This window comes from Helicoverpa armigera, chromosome 19, assembly GCF_030705265.1.
Source record: "Helicoverpa armigera isolate CAAS_96S chromosome 19, ASM3070526v1, whole genome shotgun sequence".
In the NCBI taxonomy this organism is placed as follows: domain Eukaryota; kingdom Metazoa; phylum Arthropoda; class Insecta; order Lepidoptera; family Noctuidae; genus Helicoverpa; species Helicoverpa armigera.
In genome coordinates, this window is record NC_087138.1 from 10,326,333 (window position 1) to 10,352,448 (window position 26,116).

Consider the following 26,116-nt stretch of genomic DNA (forward strand, 5'->3'; position numbering starts at 1 on the left):
TCAATATTCTCCATCTATATCCAACCTACCTATGTAAAAGAAGCATTCTAAGAGCCGTTTCATCTACCTACAAGATTTTGAAAATACAGGTACCTTAACGTTTGACTCAGGTAAAAGGTAAATTCTTTCAGCTATTGTTTTTAGCATCGCTTGTGTTTTTCAGTAAACATTTATCTTTCACTAATGAATCTACTTTCGAATGCTTATTTTCGTGATTTCTTATTGTTGGATTTTTCTTGCGTACGTGACCAACTGCTCGTGCCGTCTAGTTATTCGTCATTTTTGATGATTACCTATTCTATCATAGCGAGTAAAAGGCATACATGTTTTATGCTGAAACCAATTAACTGTGGAATTTAGTTATCTATATACATCTGGATTTGCGTGCTAGAGATATTATTTTGATAATAGCCTCATACAATATAGTGCAAGTAAATTAAAAATCCTTTCTATCTAGTAGATCTAGTACTAAGCAAAACAACAGACATAGAATATTGACATTATGACGCACATGTTCTTATGATTCAGAGTGACGGTTTACAAAAGGGACGAATAAAAGACATAATAAGAGGAATATGTGGTATTCCCCAATAAGGAATGAGTATGAAAAAGCTTGAAAGTGACAGCGGTAACCAAAAAACTGAAGACAGAATAATGTACCTAGAAGCTTGATACCGTCTGTCAGTATGTGCATGAGATGCGGAGAAATGATGATCAATTCAGCTTGCTTCAAATGTATATTTTTTTCTAATAACAAAATAAATTGTAGGTAATCATAGATTTTTTCCAAATACCAATTGGTCACAATTCTCAAAAACAATAAAATCATTACACTTAGTAATGATTTTATTGTTTTTGAGAATAGCAAACAAACAAACGCAGCGTAACATGCGCAGTGTTGCCAACATTAAACATAAAGCGTGCACGAATATAATGGCAACACAAAGTAATTGCCATTTACCACATAGTTTCACGGCAGTTTGGTTAAACGTGGGTAATGCGCTGCGGAAAATTCTGTTGTTCTCACTAGTTTAGTATGATTTTATGTGGTATTTTTATTTATTTCTCTGTAGATTTTAATATTTAGCTCACTGATTTATAGACGAATGGACAATTGCCTAACTATCTTATAAAGAATGCGTGTTATAAATGCGAAAGTAACTCTGTCTGTCTATCGCACTTTTGAGGCTAAACTAATGACCTGATCAATTTTTTGGCACACTGATAGTCCGAAGCCTGACTAATGATAAAGATACCTTTTGTCCAGAGTTCCTCTGGGACGCGGAGAAATTGCGGGTGGAAGCTTGTCCGATCTAAAGAATCTAAACAAAATCTCTATAAAGCAGAGATTTTAGGTAATACCTAACATAATAAGATTCTTATTTTTCCTATCTAAAGTATAAACTCTTCGTAATCTCTCTCGATAAAGTTGGGTTGCATGTCTGATAGGCCCAGGTGCAACTCCACGTCACTCGTTACGTGTCTTGGCTGCGACTCCTAAACTATTTCTGAGCGCTCAAATGGCGAATGACGAACACTAGCATTTACATGACCACTCTAACATGACCTACCAACCCCTCCCCAATCTTACTAACACACTATCCATCATCTCCCGAGCCTTTACCCAACTATGTTGAGGTCGGCTTCCAGTCTAACCACATGCAGCTGAGTACCAGTGTTTTACAAGGCGACTGCCTATCTGAGTTCCTCAACCTGGGCAACCCAATACCCCGTGGTTAGACTGATGACAGACTTGCCGGCTTCTTACTACCCGTAACGACTGTGTTCTATGTTCAATGACAGTAGGAACCTACAGTTTAACGTGCCATCCGAAACACTGGGTAGGTACATAGGGGATTTATATCACATTGTCAGGGGTCACTATAAATTGGCCAGCTGTACCAAGTTGCAGTTATAGACTGATCGATTGATGCATCTTTTAATTCATCGATCGATTCTATTGTTAGTTTTATTGATCTATTTTTGGTATCAATGTTTGGTTATCGAACTTTTCGGCTGTGAGTCACTTGGCCTGTAAAATTGTAACATCTGGATCGCTATGAGAAAGAAAAATAGTTTTGCAATTTTTAGGAAATGCGTCATTTGAGTAGTGATTTCACGGGTTTCCCAAACGTCAACCTCTGAATATTGATTTTTCTTCCAAAAAGATTTTTAATCCCACGGATTGTTGTAAGTCTTGCTGTATATTAATTTGTCGTTACTATGTGCATCGTTTTATCCAATGCATCAAAAGAAACTATTATATATTGCATTAAACGTACCTACTTCACATTATAGCAGCATTTCTGGCTCTAAGCTGCCAACCGCCTAGTAAACCACTTTAATCCCATAAGGACCATCGTTTCCATACATTCTAGTAAAAGAACATAATTTGGTCAACAACAGGTATTTCGTCCTCTTTGGACGCTTTGGGGGGTCCAATGAGGACGCCAAGATGGTACGGACGGCAAATCTAGATTCCTCATACTCTCCCGTCCCCCGACCGCTCGTGGACTTGTTCTCACAAGTATTAATAGACTGGTAGCAGGATAGTGACTCACATCATCGCCCTTCTCCAGCGCTCCGAGGGAGGCGAGGGAGGCTCTGGAGCCGCCATGTTGCTGCCGCCGCAGCGCGCGCTCGCTCTCCACGCACTGCGCTAGCGGCACGCCGAACACACTGCCGCCCGTGGACTCTGCTGAACAAAATGGATATTATATAATACATAGTTTAATTGAGGCAAAATATTCTTGCTAGGTAGATAAGGAACATGGAGAAGAGCTTCTGGCTCAGTCAAAGCCACAAGCCTGAAGATCGGTCGGTTCGTGTCTTGTCATAATAAGTGCTCCCGTGTTTCGGAAGGCACGATGAATCCCGGTTGTCAGTTAGAAGCCAATAAGTCTGACAACCAATCTTATAAGGGAGTATCGTGTTGCCCAGATAACTAGATGGTAAAGACCAGATAGGCTATGCAAAACATTGATAGTCAGTTCATCTCATTAGCCTGGAAAGCCTATGGAACATTGAGCATTGCCCACCGAACCGGATTGTAGATTGGCGAATTCTGCCCTTCAAGGAAATAAACAGGTTGCACTTCACTCATCTCTAATAGTTGTTTGAAGAAACGGTAGTGTAAAATAATGGATAAATAACGGCTAAAATTAATCTTATCTACTTAGTTACCACCGCGAAAGTTAGCGCCAGTAATTCCAAAACTCCTCAAGACAGTCAGGACATCCCTTTCTATTCTGTCGTACGTAAATGTCAGTATAATATTAGCCGGTCTATTTGCACCGCGGTATTAATATGAACCGCTTCATAGAGGCGAGGAGAGCAGACGCGTAACTGCGACAAAGGTCGCGCTATTCCGAGAGGCGATGCGCGAGCGCACTTACTGATGCCGGAGTGCTGTGCATTTTTTGGTATTTAGCGTATTGTTTTATGTTTATTATAACATGAGGTAAGATGTATTAAAGGATAATGGTATCAACAGAAAATATTTTTTTGAATAAGCGTGAATAATTTGAAAAGGTTCGTAAGGGGAGTACATAAGGAAGTATAAAGGGGAGGACATAAGGAAGTACATAAGGAAGTTTATAGATTAGAGAAGACAAGGGATAACTTTATAGGAGTACATAAGGAGGTACATAAAGAAGTACATAAAGGAGTACATAAGGGGAGTATATAAGGAAGTACATAAAGAAGTACATACAGGAGTACATAAAGGGAGTATATAAGGAAGTACATAAAGAAGTACATACAGGAGTACATAAAGGGAGTATATAAGGAAGTACATAAAGAAGTACATACAGGAGTACATAAAGGGAGTATATAAGGAAGTACATAAAGAAGTACATACAGGAGTACATAAAGGGAGTATATAAGGAAGTACATAAGGGGAGTACTTAAGGAAGTACATAAGGGGAGTATATAAGGAAGTACATAAAGAAGTACATACAGGAGTACATAAGGGGAGTATATAAGGAAGTACATAAAGAAGTACATACAGGAGTACATAAAGGGAGTATATAAGGAAGTACATAAAGAAGTACATACAGGAGTACATAAAGGGAGTATATAAGGAAGTACATAAGGGGAGTACTTAAGGAAGTACATAAAGGGAGTATATAAGGAAGTACATAAGGGGAGTACTTAAGGAAGTACATAAGGGGAGTATATAAGGAAGTACATAAGAAAGTATATAAGGGGAGTACATAAGAGGGGTACATAAGGGGAGTACATAATGGGAGTATATAAGGAAGTACATAAGAAAGTATATAAGGGGAGTACATAAGAGGGGTACATAAGGGGAGTATATAAGGAAGTACATAAGAAAGTATATAAGGAGAGTACATAAGAGGAGTACATAAGGGGAGTACATAAGGAAGTTCACAAGGGGAGTACATATGAAAGTTTTTAAATTTATAAAGATAAGGGATTACATATAGGAGTTCATCAAGGGAGTCATAAGGAGGTACATAAGGGGAGTATATTACCTACTTTTAATTAATTAGTTAATATTTTTTTATTCGTGTTTGGAGATAACAAAGCGAAGTAATAAGTAAAATTAAATAACTTAAAATTCTGAAATACGAATTTTGCAATGCACAATTTAATCAAAAATATTACAACTAAACAAAAAAAAACAGCAAAGAAAAAAGAAAACAGACAATACATACTATTCATATATCATCACGGACTTTAAACTCTTATCTCCCCGATGATGGATGCTCAAAGAATAGGTCAGCACTCACTTCCCATCATACTTGTGCAATGACTAAGTTTTTCTATTTGAAACCAAACAATAATAGAACAGTTACTCATACATATCTGTAGCTTGAGGAAGCCACTGTTTACATATAAACCTCACACAATTGGTATTTTGATGAAAAACGTACAAAGTTATATTTTAAAATTTAAATCGACGCGTTACCATGCATGTTGCTTACTATACACAAATATACATACATCAGTTATGATTGATATAGACGTGGGTTTTGATCGAAACATGTAGTTTTTTGTTTGATAGTTCAGAGATTGGTAGTCCACTCAGTTTGAATTGTTTACCATCGCGAGATTTCAAAGAGACCGACGAAGTGGCATAGCAACTAAGGAGTTAGCATGATAAATCCATAGTGCAAATAGATATTTTATATTATAATTACATATATCATAAGACATATGTACTGTAGGAAACTGCAACTTCAATAAATAGATACCTACTTAGCAGACTTTACGCTGTAGAAAAAAATAATTTGACATCTTATTTATTCGTTTTTCTGTGATTTTTGTCCCGAAAGATATCAGCATATTTTCACAAAACCATATTTTAAAACCGGCTTTTTGATAACGATTGCTTTACTCACATATAAATACCTACAAATTTCAAAAATAATGAAACTTTTCTAAGAAAACCGCGAACACTGAGAGCTCTCATATCAAAAGACACCACCCAACTTTCACACGTTTACAGCAATTTTCCCATAACCCAAGGCTGAGTTAACTAAACAAAACTATTTGCAGGTTCCCGAGAAAAAGCCAATAAAAGCGCGGTTGGGCCTATCAAACGCGTGTAAATGTGGGTAGCTAAACAATGTGTATAACGGCCCGTTGACGGACACTGCTCAAAGGCGAGACTGATTCTATATTTAAATCTGTACTACGCTACAGTTGGCGCTTACGATATTTTAAAAATCATATTTCTTTGCTTTTTTCTTGTGTTCGATTTTTGTATCATAGATGAGTCAGGATTTGCTTGTTTTTGTAATCGATTTTGTTCGTTCTTTTGTTTTTGCTGTCTGTCTATTTGAATGCGAGATTCTTGGGAATTCGATTCATATCGATTGGCTGTTTCTAGACGCATATTTTTCAGTCACTTTTCATATTTTGTATATAGTGTTAGGTATGCATGATTAATGATGTGTTATATTTCACTTTCACACATTTTTTTCATAACGACCTATAAAATTAATAAGAAAAAATCGACTGTCTCTTTTATATCCAATTTGTAGTGAAAGTAGAATTGGGTCAAGTTCAGTTTGCAAAATTATTGTTTTTAATATTTTCTTCGCTAAAACGAGCTGTAATCCGTTTCCTTCCTTAAAACATTTAACAAATTGCCTGTATTAATGAAAATATACATGTTGCAAGATTTTCAGTTTTTCAGCTTACAAAAATTGGGGCGTATCTGAAAGATGGGAACATTGTCCAGACGTCTCACAAGACGGTATTGTTACACCTTTATACATTGAGGCCGACCTATCAACGAGGATGGCAGCAAGGTCATTATAACAATTTTATATATTTGATGGATAAATGAATTATGATTATATTGTACTATGAGAAGTGAAATGAATTATGGCATAGGTATTTAATAAGCTGCATCGTTCAAAAAGGGGAATATTTATTATTTACATGTACTACTATCTATAGATGATACAGACATAGGTAATTTAGCTGGTAATACCAATGTGCATACGTCAACATGCAAAGGCATATTATAATCGACTGTCTAGTAATTTTATACCTCATAGGTACTGTTATGTGACTAATTTTACACAAGAAAATCTTACAAAATCCTTTTCAAAGTTCAAATGAGTTCAAACAAGACAAACATAGTACCGACTAAAACTGCAAAAAACTCCATAGCAACAGTTCAAAGTCCTCAGAAAACACCATAAACATTATTAAACCCATCTCAAATCCATCTCGCTACTCAAGAAAAAGCTCATGATGTAACCTACCAACACACACACATACACATACATACATACATACCCACAAACCATGGAGAACAAAATGACTAGCGGAGGTGCCATAACGGAACATCACTTAAGAAAGTAGCGCGCCAAAATGCGGGTGTGCGGGGATGACGAATATTACTGTCTTCGCTCACACGCCTTCTTTGGGCCCGACCCTTTTTTTGTTATACCAAAAATTATTGACAGACGTCCCAAAGAACCCGAACACTTCGACAATTTATTCAACTGATCGTTTCGGTCATACCCACTTGAATTTGACCTAGAAGAAGGCGTCTGACCTACCTACATTAAAGCATCTCCGTTCTTTCCTTACTCCGTTGTATAAACATAAGGAAAATACGTTTAAAAATTCTCCCAGTTACGTAGTTAAACTATAAACACAGGTAAAGCGTGCAGCCTTGGAACACAAGCCGACAAAGTAAGAAACTGGATTACAAAACATGGGATTATTTTAGCGAAGTACATGTAAATATTATAGTTCGGTAATAATGCTGTTTACATAACAACAGTGACCTATAGCAATTAGTTTGGGTATCATGTTGTTTTGTTGGTAACTGTTAGGTTTTTTTCTGAAGTTTTTTTCATGTGTATAATGGTATTCTTTTTTATCGTCACAATGCTGGGCTCACCCGCTCAGACCCCTCCACACACAGAGAATGATTGAGCATTAGTTAATCTCCATGCTTTCTGTTGCGCTTGCTGTGCAGTGGGAATAACTTCGTACACCCGGATAAAAAGTTGCCTATAGACTTCCTGGATAAATGGGCTATTTAACACTAAGATTTTTTCAAAACAGACTAAACAGACTTACTTCGTCATGTAAGGTATATATAGTCATGGGCTGCTGGTTGTTCGAAAGAGATACCGCGGCCCTGGTACATAAAAGGCCTATGACGGAACACTACGGTTTTTAGTCAGTAAGAGTCTGACACTCCCTCACCGCTGCTAACCCACAGCAGGAAGTGACATTTGATGATTTTTAACGTCGGAAAAAAAAAGGTATATAGTCATCTACGTGACTTTAAAACATAAGGATGCATTCAGATAAAACGAATGGAAATACTAATACAATCATATGGATTTCTCATCCTATTCTGTACCAATATCTACCTCCATCCTTATAAGGTATCCCCAAACAAGCAAACCTTTCAAAAAACACGTGTACCATTCCAAAAATATGTGTTAAATTTTTGATGGTTTGATATTATTCTGATAGCGAAGTGTTGATAATAGCGAGTTAGTCTCATCTCGCGTTGGCAAGCGTTCAGATAGACGGAATATTTCACTGCTGCCCCCGCAAACGCCATGTTTTAAGGAACTTTTTTCGCTAAAATGCTATTTAAATTACTGGGTTTGGGGTACCGTGGGATTTAATTTAAAGTTTAAAAAAGATCAAGTAGGTTAGAGATTTACAAATCTACAATCTTTAGTTATAGGAAAGGACTTCGTTTTGTACACAGTCATGAAAATGTGGATGGTCTTACAGAAAGATTTTGATTGTCATATCGTACTTCATATTTTAAAAGATTTTTGAGAGGTCGATAAATAGAGTAGATACTACAGAGTATCTTGCTAAATACGTTACGTTATGGGATATACTTAACAAAAAAATCTCCAGATATTTATCTAGAAATTTTATTTTACAGTCAGTAATAATTAATTGTAAGACATGGCTTAAACTATTTGATTGATCAATTATATTACAGTTTATCATATTTAACACCATTTTTAATAACCTTGAACTTATAGGTACTATACAAATAACATTCTTCATACTGCGGAATCCTATCCGACTTTATATAATTTGCAAGATAAATTAATTTGGCTCTTCTCCTGACAGTTTAGCTAAACAATAGAGACAGGGTCCACTCCGCTAGCCTAATACATCAATTAGTCTAGGCTAGAAATATCTTCTAAATCTGCAAGTGTTTGCTGTAATTTGTATACTTCTTACTATATTTAATTACACCATTATGTGTTAAGTGCGTTTAGAAGCTGACTATTTATTTTTTATTTTATGTAATAGGGGATTAAATAAGCTGAAGTATGAAATGAATAATTCTCATATATTTATAATTAACTTGTTATCAAGGGCGGTTAAAACGCATTCGACAAGGTAACTTCAAAAACAGGAAAAAATCGCTCAAAGAGTATGCTAGGTTGAATCTTAAGCTGCGAAAGTTGAGAATTTTTAAACACCTACTAACACAATAAAAAGCCTGCCATTTGGATTCAGAGCAAACTATTTTTCAAAATCGCCATTTTTTAACAAACCAAACTAATTACAGAACATGAACAATCGCGCTAACATAGAAATACCTTGCTTTAGCTACCAAACGTTTCTGACTGGTTCGCGCAATAAACTTTTTTGGATAAACAATGTACAGTGGGTATTGTAAATATTTGAAGATCTGCCGTTTCAAGCTGTTTCCTCGAATTTGTCGGATACTAGACGTGTTTGATTGGGAGTTTTTTTGGACTTTTATCTTCTTTATTTAGCTTTGAACGTTGAGCTTTAAATGCAATTGTTATCTTGGATTCGAGAACTGTTGAAGTGTCTTATATCAGTAAGTCAGGGTCCGTTCAGACAGACCGGCTCGGAGAGGAGACCAAATTTTTAACGTTGAAAATCGAGTACTTAGTATTTGTAGTAACTAAGGTTTATTTTTGCATGTGCACGGGTTTTGACATTAAGAATGATCGAAGGCGCTTGGTGTGAAATAATAAGAGGAGCCGTCACGCAGACGTTTGGTTCCGATTGCATCTCACGCAACGCAACCGATCGGAGCCGACTCCGGTCTGTGCGAAAAGAAAAATGCGCACCGATGCTCTCCGAGCCGGTCTATCTGAACGGACCCTTAACATGAAAATCCCAATAGAAATGTTAATACTAGAAATACTTTTTTCTTACGCATTTTTCATAAAACCGGAGTCATAAAGAGCCTACAGGTATAAAATAAAGACTTTATAGTGTACCCAGTGAATTAGTACATTCAATTTCTGACATTTACGACTGAGGCATGGAGTTTCTCTGCTACTGTTACATATTGGTGTGAGTTTCATTTCATTTCTGTTAATATGCTGTAAATTTAATCTTATTCTTTTTACTACTAAACCAATTTAAATTTAATTTAGTACAAATAGCCTAGACCTTGTGAAAGGGTCTACTTTTTACTTAACGTGGAATTCAGTTATCTTGGGGTGTACCTACCTAGGAAATCGCGGATAACAACTAGTAATTTACAATTCTTTAATACAACATACGTTTATATGTTAAATCGATCTCAGTGGCGTGCACTTGGAGAGGCCTATGTCCAGCAGTGGACTGCGATAGGCTGATGATGATGATGATGATGATGACGTTTATATATTTATCTGTAATCTCCTAAAAGTCCACAACAAAAGAATTTGACTATATCTCAATTACTTATTAACTGACAGGCCGTTAATCTTGATACTGTATCAAATGTAGATCAAACTAGAGTTTTACGATACTGGTTTACATCTCAATTAAAATAACTCTGAGTTTAGTAACCAATATAAAACCAAAAGTTTTTGTTTTAATTTCGCATTTTTAGCAACTAAAAATATATTTTCGATTTTTGGCTATCCTTTTCAACAAGAAAGTTAGCAACGTACTTCTTTGAAATAATATATTTAAAATAGTCGACTAACGGGTAAGTCAATTGGCTTATTGAAATTTCACAAACTCATGTGCTTTTACATAGGTATTCGACAAAAAAATGCTCCAAATGTCTAAAATATCACGGGAAAACAAAGGCGTATAATTAGGGTTGTAGCATATCAACTCGGAAAGGTATCGCTGTACCATGTCGAGTCGCTCAGTATATATCTTTTGTATATTGTAACGCACACTTATCGAGTTTCAGAAGTAATCAGCCCACCTAGAGACAAAAGGTCGATCCGATGCCGAAAATTAAGCCGCGTTCCTTACGGCCTCACACGATTTCTCAATTAACACATCTCGACGATTTATCACTGTTTACCGACCACGTGATGCAAAAGATTTTAACACGAAATACCTATATATCTCGTAATATTTACGAGTGATCATTAAAAACATCGCAGCTGTGAGATTTTTGATGGATGAGAAAGTTGGGGAAAGCTGGCTTTATGTTGCATCATTCTGTTGGTTCATTTAAGTTTAAATAAAAAATATGAATAAATGAAAATATAAGAATTTTTTTCAATTATTTATCATTAACAGCCTAGCTTTTGTCCAAATAATTAATTCTCAAGCGTAAATAATTTAAATTAGGTCAGAAAAGACTTTTGTCAAAAAGAATTGATTGAACACTAATTTGTAAAAATAATATCATTCATTTCGCCTAAAATATTTAGTGTCATTATGGCAAGTCAATCTACTTATACAATACTATATAAAAAAAAAAACAGTTTTAAAAGGCTCAAAACTATGCGTCGTTCTACATGATGAACTTAACTAAGACCGCTACGGCGTAGGTGTCTACAAAATGACTACGCCCGTAGCCACACAAGTTCAGATGACGTAGCCGCGTAGCAATTACACTACATCAAAAATAGTATGGTCACTATGTCAACTATATCTATTTTTCTTTTGGTATATTTTTTATCAACTTTTAAAAATGTCTGTCTGTACGTTGTTAAATTCCATTGTAGAGAATATCTTCCCACGTATTGTGTGAAAAACATAGTGTTTAGACAACGGTCACTTTCTATATTGCCAGTCTTAATTACGCGAACAAATGGGACCGCCTACCGAGATGGGATGTGGGAGGACCCCCCATAACGTACACTAGTGAAGGACAAGTCAATCTACGAGAACAAGAAGATTGTAGAGCTGAGATTCTACGAAAATTGATCGTGAACAAGAATGTGTGACGGCGCGCCAGCATCTGTTCGTGCCCAAATATTGCAATTTTACGGACATTATAGAAATTTTCGCATGCAATTTGTTACTGTTTGCTACAGTTATTAGTAGAATAAATTAAACATTGTGTGTGGCACTGTTTAAGGGCTTATTACACTTGACTAAATTCAGTCGTCTAATAGAATGATGCAGTTACTAAATTCAGTCAGCCATTTCACCTTCCTAAATGCGATTTCATTTGACTGAATTTAGTAACTGCATCATTTAGATGACTGCATTTATTAACCCCTGAGTGCACTAATTACTAAAAATGATAGTCAGCAAAAATACCCCTCCCGCTGTGGGTGCAACGTGAGTGTCAGACACTTACTGACTAAAACCCACAGTGTACCAGGGCCGCTGTAACTCTAGCGATAAATCCCTATAACACAACAACTTAAATATTATGGAACTGACCTTTATCCTTGTCGGCGTCCTTGGCGCCGCGCTGGTCGAAGAAGCCGGTGGTGAGCGCCTTCCTCTTCAGCAGGTACGCGCGACGCTTCGGCTTTGTCGCCGCCACCGCATTCTCTGATGAACAAACATTATCATTAAATATTTATATGAAAGTCTTGTGTGAGTGAGCTGCAGGTTTAATCACCTAATAAGCCTTAGTGTCGGAGTTTTCTGATATCCTCCTGACAACTTCAGACGTGAAATTGTAACAAAGTTTGCATGCCCTTCCTGAGCATCGGGGTGTAACACCGCCAACGTCTAGTCTCTGGTCTACTTGGTTTGGTCTGTGTTTGTAAAATCCGAAATCCTTTTGTGGGTTAAAGAAGTAAGAAAATATTTAATAACTTTTGTAAATATATAGATTTTATTTGTTATATAGGTACCTATGTTTTTTGTGTAAATAAGAGTTTGTAAATATAGCTAGTTATCTTTACTATATAATATTGCAATATATAAAGTACGTATGTGGCTGCGTCAAAGACTGCAGTCGACAAAGATTAAAATATAATTTATATCTCTCACAGCTAATTTCTTCTGTCGTAATCCCAATAATTTAAAATGAAATATAATAGTTGCAATAGTTCCAATTGTTCTGCGACGCTATTAAACGAGATATTTATGTTTTGGCTGACAATCCCACATTGTATTAATAATAGAAAGTTAATAATAGCTAATCAGCTGATTAGTTTTACGTCAATATTGATAAAACGTATTGAAATACCGGACAATAGAGTCTAGACTTATTCTGTCTCCCTCTGTCTGTGTATTTGGACTTATCTCAAAGATTTGTACGATGAACTCTGTACCTATATAAAAAATAGGAGAGCGACAGCCTCACCAACTTTTATGTTTCCACTAATAGGAACCCTGGGGCTATAATACCGATAGAAACTTTATAGGTGTAACTAACTATGTATATATAAAGGTGTATATGACATGTGTTATATTTTCATTTCTTGCTTCACGATACTTCAGCCTGGTTACTTTATATGGCGCCGGCTACTAGCTTTCTTTACTTTATACACCCTTATCGCTAAACGCCTCAAACCAGTAAGTTTTTAACATGTAAATGAGTAATAACTAAACCTAAAATATGCCTCAGTACTCCTACTGCAACTATTGTGACTAAAACTATTGTAATGCACGAATTCTTCTAATAAATTCTTCTTAAAATACTCTTAGAAAATATTCCCCCCAGTTCAGACAAACAAGTAATGCGAACCCGTGAACCCGACACTTGTTTTGACAGCTGCAGGTCACAGCCCTCGCACTATGCCAATAACTATGTTCTAATAGATAAATATATTTGAAAATGTATACAGATAGGCCAGCAAGTATTTTTATGGATATTTGCATGCCCAATGTTATGTTCATCCCTTAACCAATTGGGAATCTTACAAACATCCCTTCAAATAACCATCAGGTAGATATAGTAATTAATGAAGAAAGATTTTCTACAATATGAGTTTTTGAAATAATCTTATATCGTCATGATAAAGGAATGTAATCTTTAACATTTGTATGTCATTATTTTGTGACTGAATACTGAACTAATTACCATTTTGTAATGTATGTAAGTGTATTGCAAATATGTGCAAATAAATATATAGTTTGAAATTGACTTTGAATGCGTTTTCGAAAAAAATATTACAGCTACTTTTTCTACATACACTGAAAATTCGTCGCATTCACTTATAGCTAATCAAGCACAAGCAAGTGTGTAGAAAAGGGATTTATGAAACTGCGGGTAAAGCTCGTAATCAAATAACAAAATCCCTCAGTTAAAATCTCGATATCACCAAAAGAACAAGCGTAGTATACAAAATAAAACAGTAACAAGCAAAACTATTCAACGCCGTCTGCCAAAAGTAAAAATAAACCTCTCACTATAGAATTTATGCAGGAAAAGTCGCAATCTATTCACTGTGTCAACACAAACAACGCCGCGGCGCGCGCTAGTCTCATCATTAAATTAACACGTGCAAAACAACGGGAAAGTGGAATTATAAACTATGAATATTTGTTTCAATGAAGTTAAAAGGTGGTGTTAGGCCTCTTGTACAGTTTTTGCTGTGAAAATCTACGGTAAATTGACCGTAGATCTATACTAATATTATAAAGCTGAAGAGTTTGTTTGTTTGAACGCGCTAATCTCAGGAACTACTGGTCCGATTTGAACAATTCTTTCGGTGTTAGGTAACCCATTTATGGAGGAAGGCTATAGGCAACATTATCCGGGTTCGTGCAGAGGTTCCCACGGAATGCGGGTGAAACCGCTGGCAGAAGCTAGTTCCTTATAAAATCCAAAACGAACGAAAAGAGATCAGGCGCATTTACGTGCTCTCCGATGCACGGGTGAGAATCTATCACCAACTTCCAGACTACGGGCTGCTTTGTGAAAGTTTAAACCCAAAAAGCCCACAAAGCCATTTCGGCCGGACCTAGGAATCGAACCCGAGACCTCAACCACAGCAGCCGCGCTTGCGACCACTAGACCAACGAGGCAGTCAAGCCCTATAATATGCTTAGTCTGGAGAACAGCCACCGTGGCCGAAAATCAGCCTGGATGCCATTACAGCTAAAATTACTCGTACATTTCGCCAGGCATCTGATTCACCGGCGACTCGCGATGTCAGACAATGCATTTCGGTGCATACCGCGAATACTTGCCGCTATTTATAAAAACCCATTAGTGTGGGTTGTCATGTGACTACCTGTAAACACGTGGTTCTCAATTATTCAGTATTCTGTTTACGTGGTTAAAGCCAAATTATTTAAATTTTTCGTGTAACTGTACCTTTTTTTTTTTTGTTGTCGCTGGGTAAAAAATGCTATTACGCATGCCCTTCCCGTCGGGGGACGGGAGAGGGGTATGTGGGACTCCCCGGTAACGACGTTCCCGGTATACCCACTAAAAAGGCCCAGCGGCACTCCGACCTCGCCTGAGTGGAGGGGGTCTGGGAATCTATGGCATCCAGTCCCCCACCGGCGATTGCCCGCCTTACGGCAGGCCCCTCTTTCCTCCCCCTAGTGGGGAGGGCGTGTAACTGTACCTACGTTTTTGTTATTGTTTAGGGAAAACAGGATTAATTTTCCTTTGCGCGGGTAGTCCTTAGCTTATTGATTAGGTTATAATAACTTTAGACTAGATAGAATAATTTATTTTGTCAACAAACATGTGCGTTTTTAGTCGGACAGAAATCAATTAAGAATTTAATAAAAAAAATCTTACTGCTGGCTGTCAACATTTTATAATTAATAGTTATTTGTTATACAAGAGTGCAAAGTTGCTTTTTAACCGCGGGCTCAATTTTGATGACCGAGCAAGCGAAGGATTCTAAAATTAAAACACGAGCGTAGCGAGTGTTTCAATAATTAGAATCCTGAGCGATAGCGAGGGAATCAAAAGAGCACAAGGTGAAAAATCTTTGCACTCGAGTGCAACACGTAACTTTTCATCCCACCTCATCGAGGAAATTTAAAAACAAAATGGCGCGCACATATGAGTATCAAATTAAAAAGAACAACCTATTAAAGTTCATTTATTTGAAAACTCAGTTTAAAAATGAAACGAGGTTAAAGATATATGTAAAAACAATAATAAAAATTACTTAATTAATTGAATAATTATTTTAAGCAGTATTTCATTTGTTTAATATGTATTTGTTTGAAAAGTCTTATCAAGATTGTCACCAATGGAGTATTGCACACGATGTTCTAAATTCAAATCACTTTGCCGCTCTAGAGGATAAAAACGACTTTTGCGCTCAGATATCAAAGGATAAAACTACTCTTTCCGAGATGGTGGGATGAAAATAGTATTTTTCCATCATCAACCAAAACAACATATTTATTATGTATTTTAACAACGCGAGCATATCCCGCGAACAAGCGTGTCATATGAACTGTCAAGGTGGGCAGGGAACTAAATAAGCGGAACCAATGGCGCCCGACGCGACGCTAGACTCATGCGCAGGGTTAGACGCAGAACTTGTGTAAAAAGAAGAGGTTTTTTCGAATATAATATAGGAACTATAATTGAGTTAATATTAAGAGAAAATATATGGGTTAAGCAATGTGATAGATTACAAATACTCTGTCTTTTTAACTTTTAAACAGAAAACACATGTTTGTATGAGAGTTATCAACAAAAATTATGACGTAGTGTATAAGCAAGTCTAACTTTCACTACCTATATCTCAAGCTTATAAAACGTTTCTGTAAATTTGACATTAATTTATAATTCAATCACATAAAATCAAAAGATTTGTTTAATGTTAAACACTAATATAAAAAATACGGAATTGCCAACCCTAAGTGTTACCGGCGCTCGCGCATTCTAGTACTCTTAATAAAGATTTATTTGACAACAAAAACGAATACGACACTAAAACTTTCCTTGTAAATAATATTTAAATGTTTACTATTCTAACACTACATAAAAACTTATACTCTAATGTAAAATGGCTTCACAACATTCATAAAATATTTATATTGAAAACACTAGATAGTTTATGTAATACGATATGTATGGTATTTTATTTGAATACAAATTAGTGCATTATATGTGAAATTTTACAATACGCTAAACTAGTTAAAGTATTATAAATGTGAAAATCTATAATGTTTGGTATGCTACGCTTTCAAGCAAAAATTACAAAACGGATCTTGACGAAACATGACAATAATATAGCATATAGCTAAGAAATAAGGCCACTTTGTTATCCAAGTGCGGGAAAAATTCCCTCGGGACGTGGGTGATATCACCAGCGGAAACTAGCGCCAAATATTCATTTAAAACATAAGCTTTGTCAAAATATAAATAATTAAACAATTTTTTTTATCAAGTAAAAATACCTCGGATTTTCTACTGAAATTATGAAAATTCACAGAATCTGTCAACTATTTAAAGCAAGCAAATGCATTACTTTGAATCGGGCTAGTTCGTGGAAAACCATTTTTTTTTGTCTGAAAGGTGTTTTTTTCTTTACGTAGGTGTAATAGTAATAATTTGTAGTCACGGGACAGACTGCCTGGTGCGATATTATTACACATATTTCCATGGAAGTTGTTAGTTTGTTTTTATGATAGAAAAAAACGTGAAAGCAGGTTTTCCATGGACTTTTTCTCGGTAACATTAGAAAGTTTTTATCTTTTTCTCGTCAAATATTATTTTTTTAATAGTAGTATTAGTAGTAGTTTTTTGAAGGAATCTAAGCAAACAACTAATAAATAAGCATTTTAGAAACCTATCATACCTCTAAAATATGTTGGCAAATTGGCTTTGTCTGTAAAACTGTCAAACAACCTGTTAGATTTTCAATATTCTTTCGGTGTTAGATAGCCCACTTGTCATGAAAGGCTATACGCAATTTTTAGGTGTGCAAAGTAACAAAAATTACCACGTGACTCGAATGAAAAACAGTGACAGTAGTTGCACAAATTTTTGAGTATGCAATAGTTTATTTGTACTTAATATTAAATTCTCATGTCGACATTTTGACCCATTCATATATCAAAACACGCCCAGGTACCAAACTAATGATGTAACACCTAAAATTATACGCAAAAACCGATATTAATCAGAACTATTTTTGTAACGCCTGATAATTAATAGTGGTGGAAATTATTTACAACATTGTATATAAAATGGTGTTTATCTACCTACAGTGGCATCAAAACTAATTAGCTTCTATGAAAACGTTTGATGTTACTAATATTTATGGTGGTAGGTGACAATTTGGCGTGAAAAAAGAAAGTTTAAAATCTCTAATGTGATGGGAATTAAAAGTATGACTAGTAAATATTACTGTTATATAATCACTAGAAAATATGAAATCGGTAGTATTTTCTAGGAAATATGAAATCTGTATCAAATGTTTTTCATAAAATACTGAATTTTTCATTTAAAAGAGGAAAATGATGTATATAGGGTATTTATGTATGACCCTACAGCAAAATCTGTGTGTTGAAAAGAAATAAATCGATTATGGTTCACTGCTTGCCACTAAATACTTTGTCTCCATAATAAAGTTATCTTGACTGTCTAGTTAAGCCGTTAATCTGTCTGTCACCAGCCAATAACTCACGACAGATAGAAAGCAGATGTCTTGTACCAGTGTCAATTTAAACCTAATCAAATAAATTAATGTATGTTCAATAGGAGTACTGTCGGCTATTCATTTGATTTGAAAGTTTACTCGGGCACGCGAACAACTTAGGAAACTTTGTAATATAATAATGCATTTATATGCAACAAAATTTCATTAAAAGTAAGAGTCACAAATACAAATCTTAATAAACAGGACTTTCAAAAGTCTTTGAACACAGCTTTTGCAATTATGATTTCAGTGTAAAAATATTGTCAAATAATGATTGTATTAAGGGACTTTTGTCCCTGACTGTACAATGGTCTAAAAAACTAATTTTGCGTGGGGTCCATATACTCACAAAATAAACCCACTCAAAAATGATTGTTTAAATTATTACCAGTCGTTTCGGACCATTTAAAACCTTTGATCTAATAGTATATAACAGTTACATAAGTAAATAATGTATGAGTATATAAATAATGCCAAATTGTGCGAAGAGACAGTTTTATTAGTGATGAGCTTCTGAATAAAAATTTAAAGCAAAATTGTGTCTGTCTTAAAAAAAAATTACGATCATAATTTGCCTAGCCTTTTCCCAAATATGTTAGGGTCGGCTTCCAATCTAACCAGATGGAGCTGAGTAGGTACCGGTGTTTTACACGGAGCGACTATCTGAGCCTATCTGAACCCCACAACCCAGTTACCCTGAAATATGAAAATCCTGAAAAGGCTCAATCGAACATGAAAAATTGGACGAGCATTGACTTTTATAAAAATATACGAAAAGTAGATTTTCAGGGGATGGGTGAATTCACAAGAAAAGCTTGTATTAAATACACCAACTCATAATAATTGGCGTGTCTACTTTAACTATAGTACCTATTACATATTCGTATAGCATATTCCTGTCGGCTATATTAAAATAATAATTTATTTCTGCCATCATCTGCGACGGTATAAATAGATTATTGACGGCTTATCATTCTTTGCGGGCTGAAAGACAAGCGCGTTGCTATGGCAACAAAACTTGTACTGCACATATTATACAATACAGCACATGTTTAGCGCTTTCATACTTCATACTGGCAGATTTTCTGAGCGGTTATTTCGAAGATTTTTTACCGTGTTGTCGCTAGTAGTAGAACAGAAGTTAAAACGGTGATACATAGAGTAAAAAAACTACATCTAATTTCTCATTTATCGATTTGACAGAGCATATTCTACAAACAAACCGCGTAACTATCCTATGAAAAAGTGTAATAACTATCAATTTGTTCTCCATGATATTAACCCTCAAAACACTGTCCAAAATGTCCCAACAATTCTGATTCACGCAGCCCTTATCCAACCCACTCCAGTTCACGTGAGCATTCCTAAACGCGGACATGCAGATAATACGATAGATTCTTGTCTAAATATAGCGCAAACATACCGGTGATCTGATTGGCAGTTGCTACGTAGAGAACACGGAGAACAAAATCACTAGCGGAGATGTCATAACGCAAAATCTCCTTAGGAAGAAGCGCGCCAAAGGCGAGCGTTTGGGGGACGAGGAACGATTCTAGCACTCATACGTCTTCTTGAGAACACGAACTTTTTTTAACAAAATTACTAATAACGACCAATATTTTACTCGTCTCGATTTGAAAAGGAACCCAAATGTCTCATTAGTTCTAGTAACTAATTACGCCTACCGTACGTTACCCGTCCTACAAGAAGGCGCCTTTTTTTACGATTTTAAAATTCATCAAATTACCCCTCCTGTGGGTTAGCAGCTGTGAAGGAGTAGTGTCAGATGTTTACTAACTAAAAACCAATGGTGTTCCTTCGTAGGACTTTTATGTACCAGGGCCTGACCTACCTATCTTATGGCATCTCCGCTCTTTCCTTCCTCCGTGGCACAGTGGAATACGTATGCTCACGCGCCGGTGACGAGAGCAGGGGCATGTACAGTCAGGTGGATGATGCAGATTTGCAAAACGTTCGGAAATTGATATGTTGTGTGAAACAGTTTGTTTTGATGAATTCCTTTGGTGATTGAAAGGTGTATTTGTTTGCGTAAATGTTTTGTCGTTAAAAAGAGCTTTAGGGCACGATTTACAGTGAGTTTGATTGTTAAGCTTTCAGGATGAAACAAAGAACCTAATGGATCTTTGTTATATGGAGGTAGAAGGCACTTTAGGCACAGGTAACTTTTAGCCCGGTTGCGTTTCATACTTGTCTGTTCTTCAGTGTCATTTTACTTATGTAAACGTTTGGATACTATAGACTGTTGTATACGAAATATCGGTATTGATTGGATTAGTACATCCAAGTTAAACTTATTTATATTTATTTACTAGACATGTACACAGAGATGAGTGAAGATCTATCGAGTATGTAACCACAGTCAGATGAATGATGCACTGACTTGATGGTGCATTGAAATGTTAACAAAATGATATGTTGATGTGAATTGAGCTGTGAATTCCTTTCAGTTTGATTGAAAGCTGTTTTATTGGTTTTGGATGTAAATGTTTCTGGCGCCTACAGCGAGTATGAGGTTGGATATTTTTGATTGATATTGCCTGCTCCAATGTGACCGCTTTTTCTTGTAGTTGACAATTGTGTCAGTCTTTACAAAAAACGCTATTTACTCTTAAAAATTTACAGCAACTGCACAAAACATTCGACACCCTTACATACAAGCGAACCGCCCGATTTCGCACAGGATAACAATATTTCCCCACTATTTAATGGATGTAATCATACATTAAACTTTTTTCTTTAATCACTCAACGCATCAAAATCCGTCGCGTAGTTTTGAAAATCTAAGCGTTCAAAGAGACGTATGGGGACATAGGATCACAAGGACAGAAAAAGCGACTTTATTTTATAAGTAGTGATTTGATATATTTTTTTCTTGCTTTTTGTGAGTGTAAGATTACCAACTTTTATAATTATTGCTATCAGTTGCAAACAATCTCTATTTTGGACACGACATCAACATGAGGCGTCCAGGTAACAAGTCTAAATATAAACCAGACAGAAATAGCATCGGAAAACCCAAATGCTACACGAAAGAGCAGACGCCAAATAATTTAGCAGCTACGATTATCTACTATAATTTATCTGATGCACGGACGGACAATAAAATCACAATTATTTTGGGCGTACGAAACCACTTCGAATGATCATAATATTTGTGAATAACTGTCGTATGGAACACATTTTACATTAATTTGAAAGAGTATTATGATATGGACGTTTAGTAGTAAGATAAATATAATTAGCAGTAGCTATTGAGATGACAATAATCTTAGAAACTAAAAGCCGGCGTATATAGACGCACTAGAGTATTTTACGTTACAGTAAATCAGAATTGCAACCACTACGCCCATTCCGACAATATAGTCATCCATGATAAAATGGCTTTCTAACAGTGGAAGAAAATAAGACCAAACCCTCAGATTTGCGGGTTCAAGTAAAGTAAAAAAAATATATCTTAAATATGCATGAAGGTATGCTATATTTGTAACAAACAGGTTGCTTAGCTTAATCCTATAAGATTAATTACATGAATAGGATACCTACAATCGTTAGTGTTTACAAAAGTATCATAATCTTCAGGAATGCCACAAAGAGTGTCACCATCCACACAACTTTACACCGACTAGCACAAAACGCGGGACAGTGATATAATACCACACCTACACTTGAATTCTTAATCAAAAATAATCTAACATAACAAAGGGATCATGTGATTTGTTCAAAGAGTTATTTCTTGGTGCCAAGTAACAGGGACGGATTTAGGGCAGGGTAGATGGGACCATAGGGCTCCCAAAAATGGGCCCAGTACAAGATATAAGAGAAAGTAAATTGTTATTATGTTAATTACTGTAAAATGCTATTTAATAACAGTAAAAAATAAGGGACAGTACTATATGTATTTTACTGTCAATTTTAGGAGTGATTTTCAAGAGCCCATTAATCCGAAGAAAATGTTTGTTAATGAATACATTTTATTTGCCCCAGACCTCACGGTCCCAAATTCAGCCCTGTCAAGTACAGTGGCAGACACAAGTCTCAATGAGTTAGTGAGTAAATAATAAAGGGCTTTCTTAATGGCCAGGAAAAATATTTTAATTGTCATCTTTGGTGTTGTGCCAAATGTTTCTGTAGGCGGGTCAAGGTCACATCCTATTATATGTATCCTTAGTTTAATGTGCGTGATTTACTGGTTGTTTTTGCAATTAGGGAATACCGCTCTAGGTCGTAAGATTTATGTATACCAGATAAATTAAAATGTTGATCTTCAATGATGAATTTAAGTGGTACTATGTCTATTTTACTCATAGACACAAAACAAAAAAAAAACATCATACTGTAGACAAAATATGTAACGTAAGACGGTTAAACTGACTGCTTATGAAATATCCACAAAATAAGACGATCCGTTATTAAAAAAGAAATAAAACTAAAAATATATTAAAGACTGCTTCCCGTCACAACATATTCAAATATATTTATTCACACCTAACTTTTAATATAAAGAAGAAAACTCTAAAAACCATTTGAACTATCACCAAACCCGATTGTTATTTTGGAAAAAAAATAGAGAAGTCACATAAATAAAGCAATTTAATGTCGATATAATCTTACACACGTTTGTCATCACCCTGTAGTGTCTCGGCGTGACGTCACAGCGCGTCACGTTTGCGTAACGAAGCGTGCGCATGCGACTACAACGTATTTGTAGTGTAAAGGTAGGGGGAGAAGTATCAGTCGGTGTTACGTGAAAATAAATTGAGAGAAATTTAAGAAGTAGAACTGTTTCTATTATTGGTAAAATAATAATAAAAAATGACAATCAAAACACTCTCTTGGCAGTTTTCTTGTTGCAAAACTACAGTACCTAATTAATTTTCCTAAAAGGTTTAGGTATGCAAAGTTCCAATTTAGTGAAAAAAATATTCATTCACTAAGGTTTTGAAATCTGTTATAGTAGGCCTAGGCTGAATTTCAGGTTCCTAAGGAACTTTTCTTTGTGAAAACCCCAATCTACTTATATTAAAAAGTGTTTTTTGTTTCTCTGCACTTTTGTTTCTCTTTCAAATAAGTGATCTATTCTCCGGGTACATAAAATACTTTTCCACGTGGAACCGCGGGAAGGCTACTGAGTATCATTTCCCTACATTCTATTATTACAATTCTAAGACTTCTGCAGCTTCCCTGCTCGTTATACGTATTTGTTAATCGGCCATTTTGAGAATAGCACATGTCTTGTGTGTGTCAGATATTAATAGCGCGGACTGGGTCACCTGTGGCACTCCGGTACTCGCAGGTAGCTCGTCATAGATGCAGGGTTGACTGGAGTAAGGGGGATTCTTGGGGGAAGATTGCATTCTACGTAGATGTAGCTTTTACCAAAAGCTGAGGGGACGGAGAAGTAAATGAGGGGTCAAAATCTAAGGCACATATTGGCAATATGCAAAATTATAAGGTTCTATGGGAAGGATTCCGACGAACCTCCTCCTTTTTGAGAAGTCGCTGATGAAGAACAGTGCAGTTCAAGACGTGAGATTAAACATATTAAACAATGCTAAAATACGCAAGGAAAAATAACGTGGCAAAAACAGCTAGTCATTTTTTGACTGGGTTTTGCTTTTAAATTTTCTCAATAGCTGATCATTTTGAGGCTTTGACATCGTGTACTGGACCACTTCTTGTACCCGGATAAAATATAGCCCATGTTTCCCGGGGATAGTATATGGCTTTCCAAAAGTGAAAATAGATCAATGAAAAAAACATTTTCTCTTCATTCTTTACTAGTATAAGTAAACGTAGTGTTTATCCTTAAAACCCTACAATAAACACTTATCGTACACACGACGATCACAAACAATCGCACTGGCATGCGACCAAGTTTCAACACCGTCTACTCTCACTCGGGAACTGTTCATCTTAACTCGAATCCCGGAATGTTAGACGTTACCGAACTCTAGCTATGTATTATATAGGCTTAGAAACACGTGTACTTTACATATTCACTTGAGGATAAAGACATCAGTGCCGGATTAGAAAACGTGCGGCCTGTAGCAAACTTTCACGGTACCCTTGTAAAGTAACACTACTGTTAAAGGCTCTATAAGGGACCACATAAACTTGTTCCTAGATTATAATGGCAGCGGAAAACCTGTCAGTAGTTAGGGGCCCCACCTAACCTAAACACGGGGCCACTGTAAGCACAGAGTTCGTAGCAATTAGTACTCTAACTATACCGTCAATCCGGCACTGCTAGGTATAATCAGGGGCAAATGAGGGAAGGGAGAAATTGACAGAATCTTTCTGTCAATTGTATCTTTGAGTCTATGGAGAAAAATCTCTCAACCTTACAAAGTCAGCTAATGGATGTATTGTAAACGTTATAGATAGCTCTAATATCTAAAACTTAAAGTTATTTATTCAGGTTCATGTAGAAGCCATTATAAGATATTATTGATTCATGTAGAAGCCATTATATGATATTATTAACAGATTACTATAAGCTTTTTCTCAGCCTCTAAACACGTCTAGTTTCCATTTATCTGCTCTTTATCACGTGCAAAGGGATTTACTGAGAAATCGCTTTCTAGCGGCCCTTTGAACTTGAAATATATTACGTTTTGCAGATGGACCAATTAATAAATATCATTTTAATAGGACACGTGAATATTAGTTGACGTCTAAAGAGTTTCATAATGTTTCTTTATGATGTGTTTTATGTAAAATATTGTTAAAATAAAGATGATATAATTCTCTAAACATAGGGGAACCACCTACATAGAATATTTATAAATGTTTGAAGTCGGAAAAGAAAGAAAGTTGGCTACTCCAGTTTTCTTGGTAGCAAAAGCAAATATTATTAGGCACGTTATTTTTAACATTAATTAATGGAAACAGAAAATATATGCGAGTATAGTTTTTGATCTATCTTGTAATATAAAAGTTTTTAAAACCACAAATCGAAAAAGGAAAAATATGTAGACGAACTCACACCTTGTCCAGGTACACCTCTTTTATTATTGTTTTTCTTTTGTTTTAGATTCATCAATCATCATCAATGGTTACCATTGCCATCTAGCTAAAGTTGATCAAACGACAACCATGCTAATGATTGCCCGAGAAATCTGACGTGGAAACTCTGCGACAAAGCGCCTACATGTGTCTATATTGAAGCCATATAGGTAAATACAACTCACCCTCGGGTATCTTGATAGCAGTACCAAGGTTGATCTGCTGCAGCCTCGCGAGCGCGGCCTGCTGCAGCGCTCTCCGCTCCACCTCGCTGAGGGTCAGTAGCGAGGTGTCCGTCAAGCGCACGCATCGCCCACTGCCGTCTGCCCAGCAGCAGCTGCCCTGCACATAACGCGTGACGTCATCATACCATACGCAGGGGATGGCGTAGGGTGATAGGATATAAGTTGTGATGTCATCATACCATACACAAGCGCTGTGACAGAGTGACTTTCCACATAGAATCTTGTCACATATAGATGGTGTGAAGTTATGATACTATACACAAGTAATGTGATAGTGTGATAGGATATACGGTGTGATGTTATAATAACATACGCAGGTGATGTGATAGAGTGATAAGACGTGTGGTGTGATATCATCATACCATAAGCAGAGGATGTTACACAGTAATGGAGTATACGGTGTGACGTTATCATACCATATATGTATAGGTGATGTGATAATGTGATAGGTTATATGGTGTAATTATAGCATACACATGTACTGTGATCGAGTATGTGGTGTGATACACACGTGATGTGATAGAGTAATAGGATATGTTGTGATGTCATACCATACACAGGTGAACACGAAGGATGATAGGATATATGGTGTGATGAATATACGGTGACAGACAGGTT

The 26,116-nt window shown here is 36.0% G+C and overlaps 1 protein-coding gene across 5 annotated transcripts in view; it reads right to left on the bottom strand.

Moving 5' to 3' along the window:
* Window positions 1-26,116, bottom strand: part of Rhogap102a (Rho GTPase activating protein at 102A) — a 52,371-nt gene that overhangs the window by 11,911 nt on the left and 14,344 nt on the right. For 4 of the 5 annotated variants that reach the window (XM_064039349.1, XM_064039348.1, XM_064039347.1 and 1 more), the window contains exons 2-4: window positions 25,439-25,595; window positions 12,088-12,201; window positions 2,562-2,698 (exon numbers count right to left, since the gene is read on the bottom strand). In XM_064039349.1, coding sequence (XP_063895419.1) covers window positions 2,562-2,698; window positions 12,088-12,201; window positions 25,439-25,595 — 408 coding nt within the window. The remainder of the gene's footprint in view (window positions 1-2,561; window positions 2,699-12,087; window positions 12,202-25,438; window positions 25,596-26,116) is intronic. The other variant, XM_021331425.3, reaches the window with a different exon arrangement.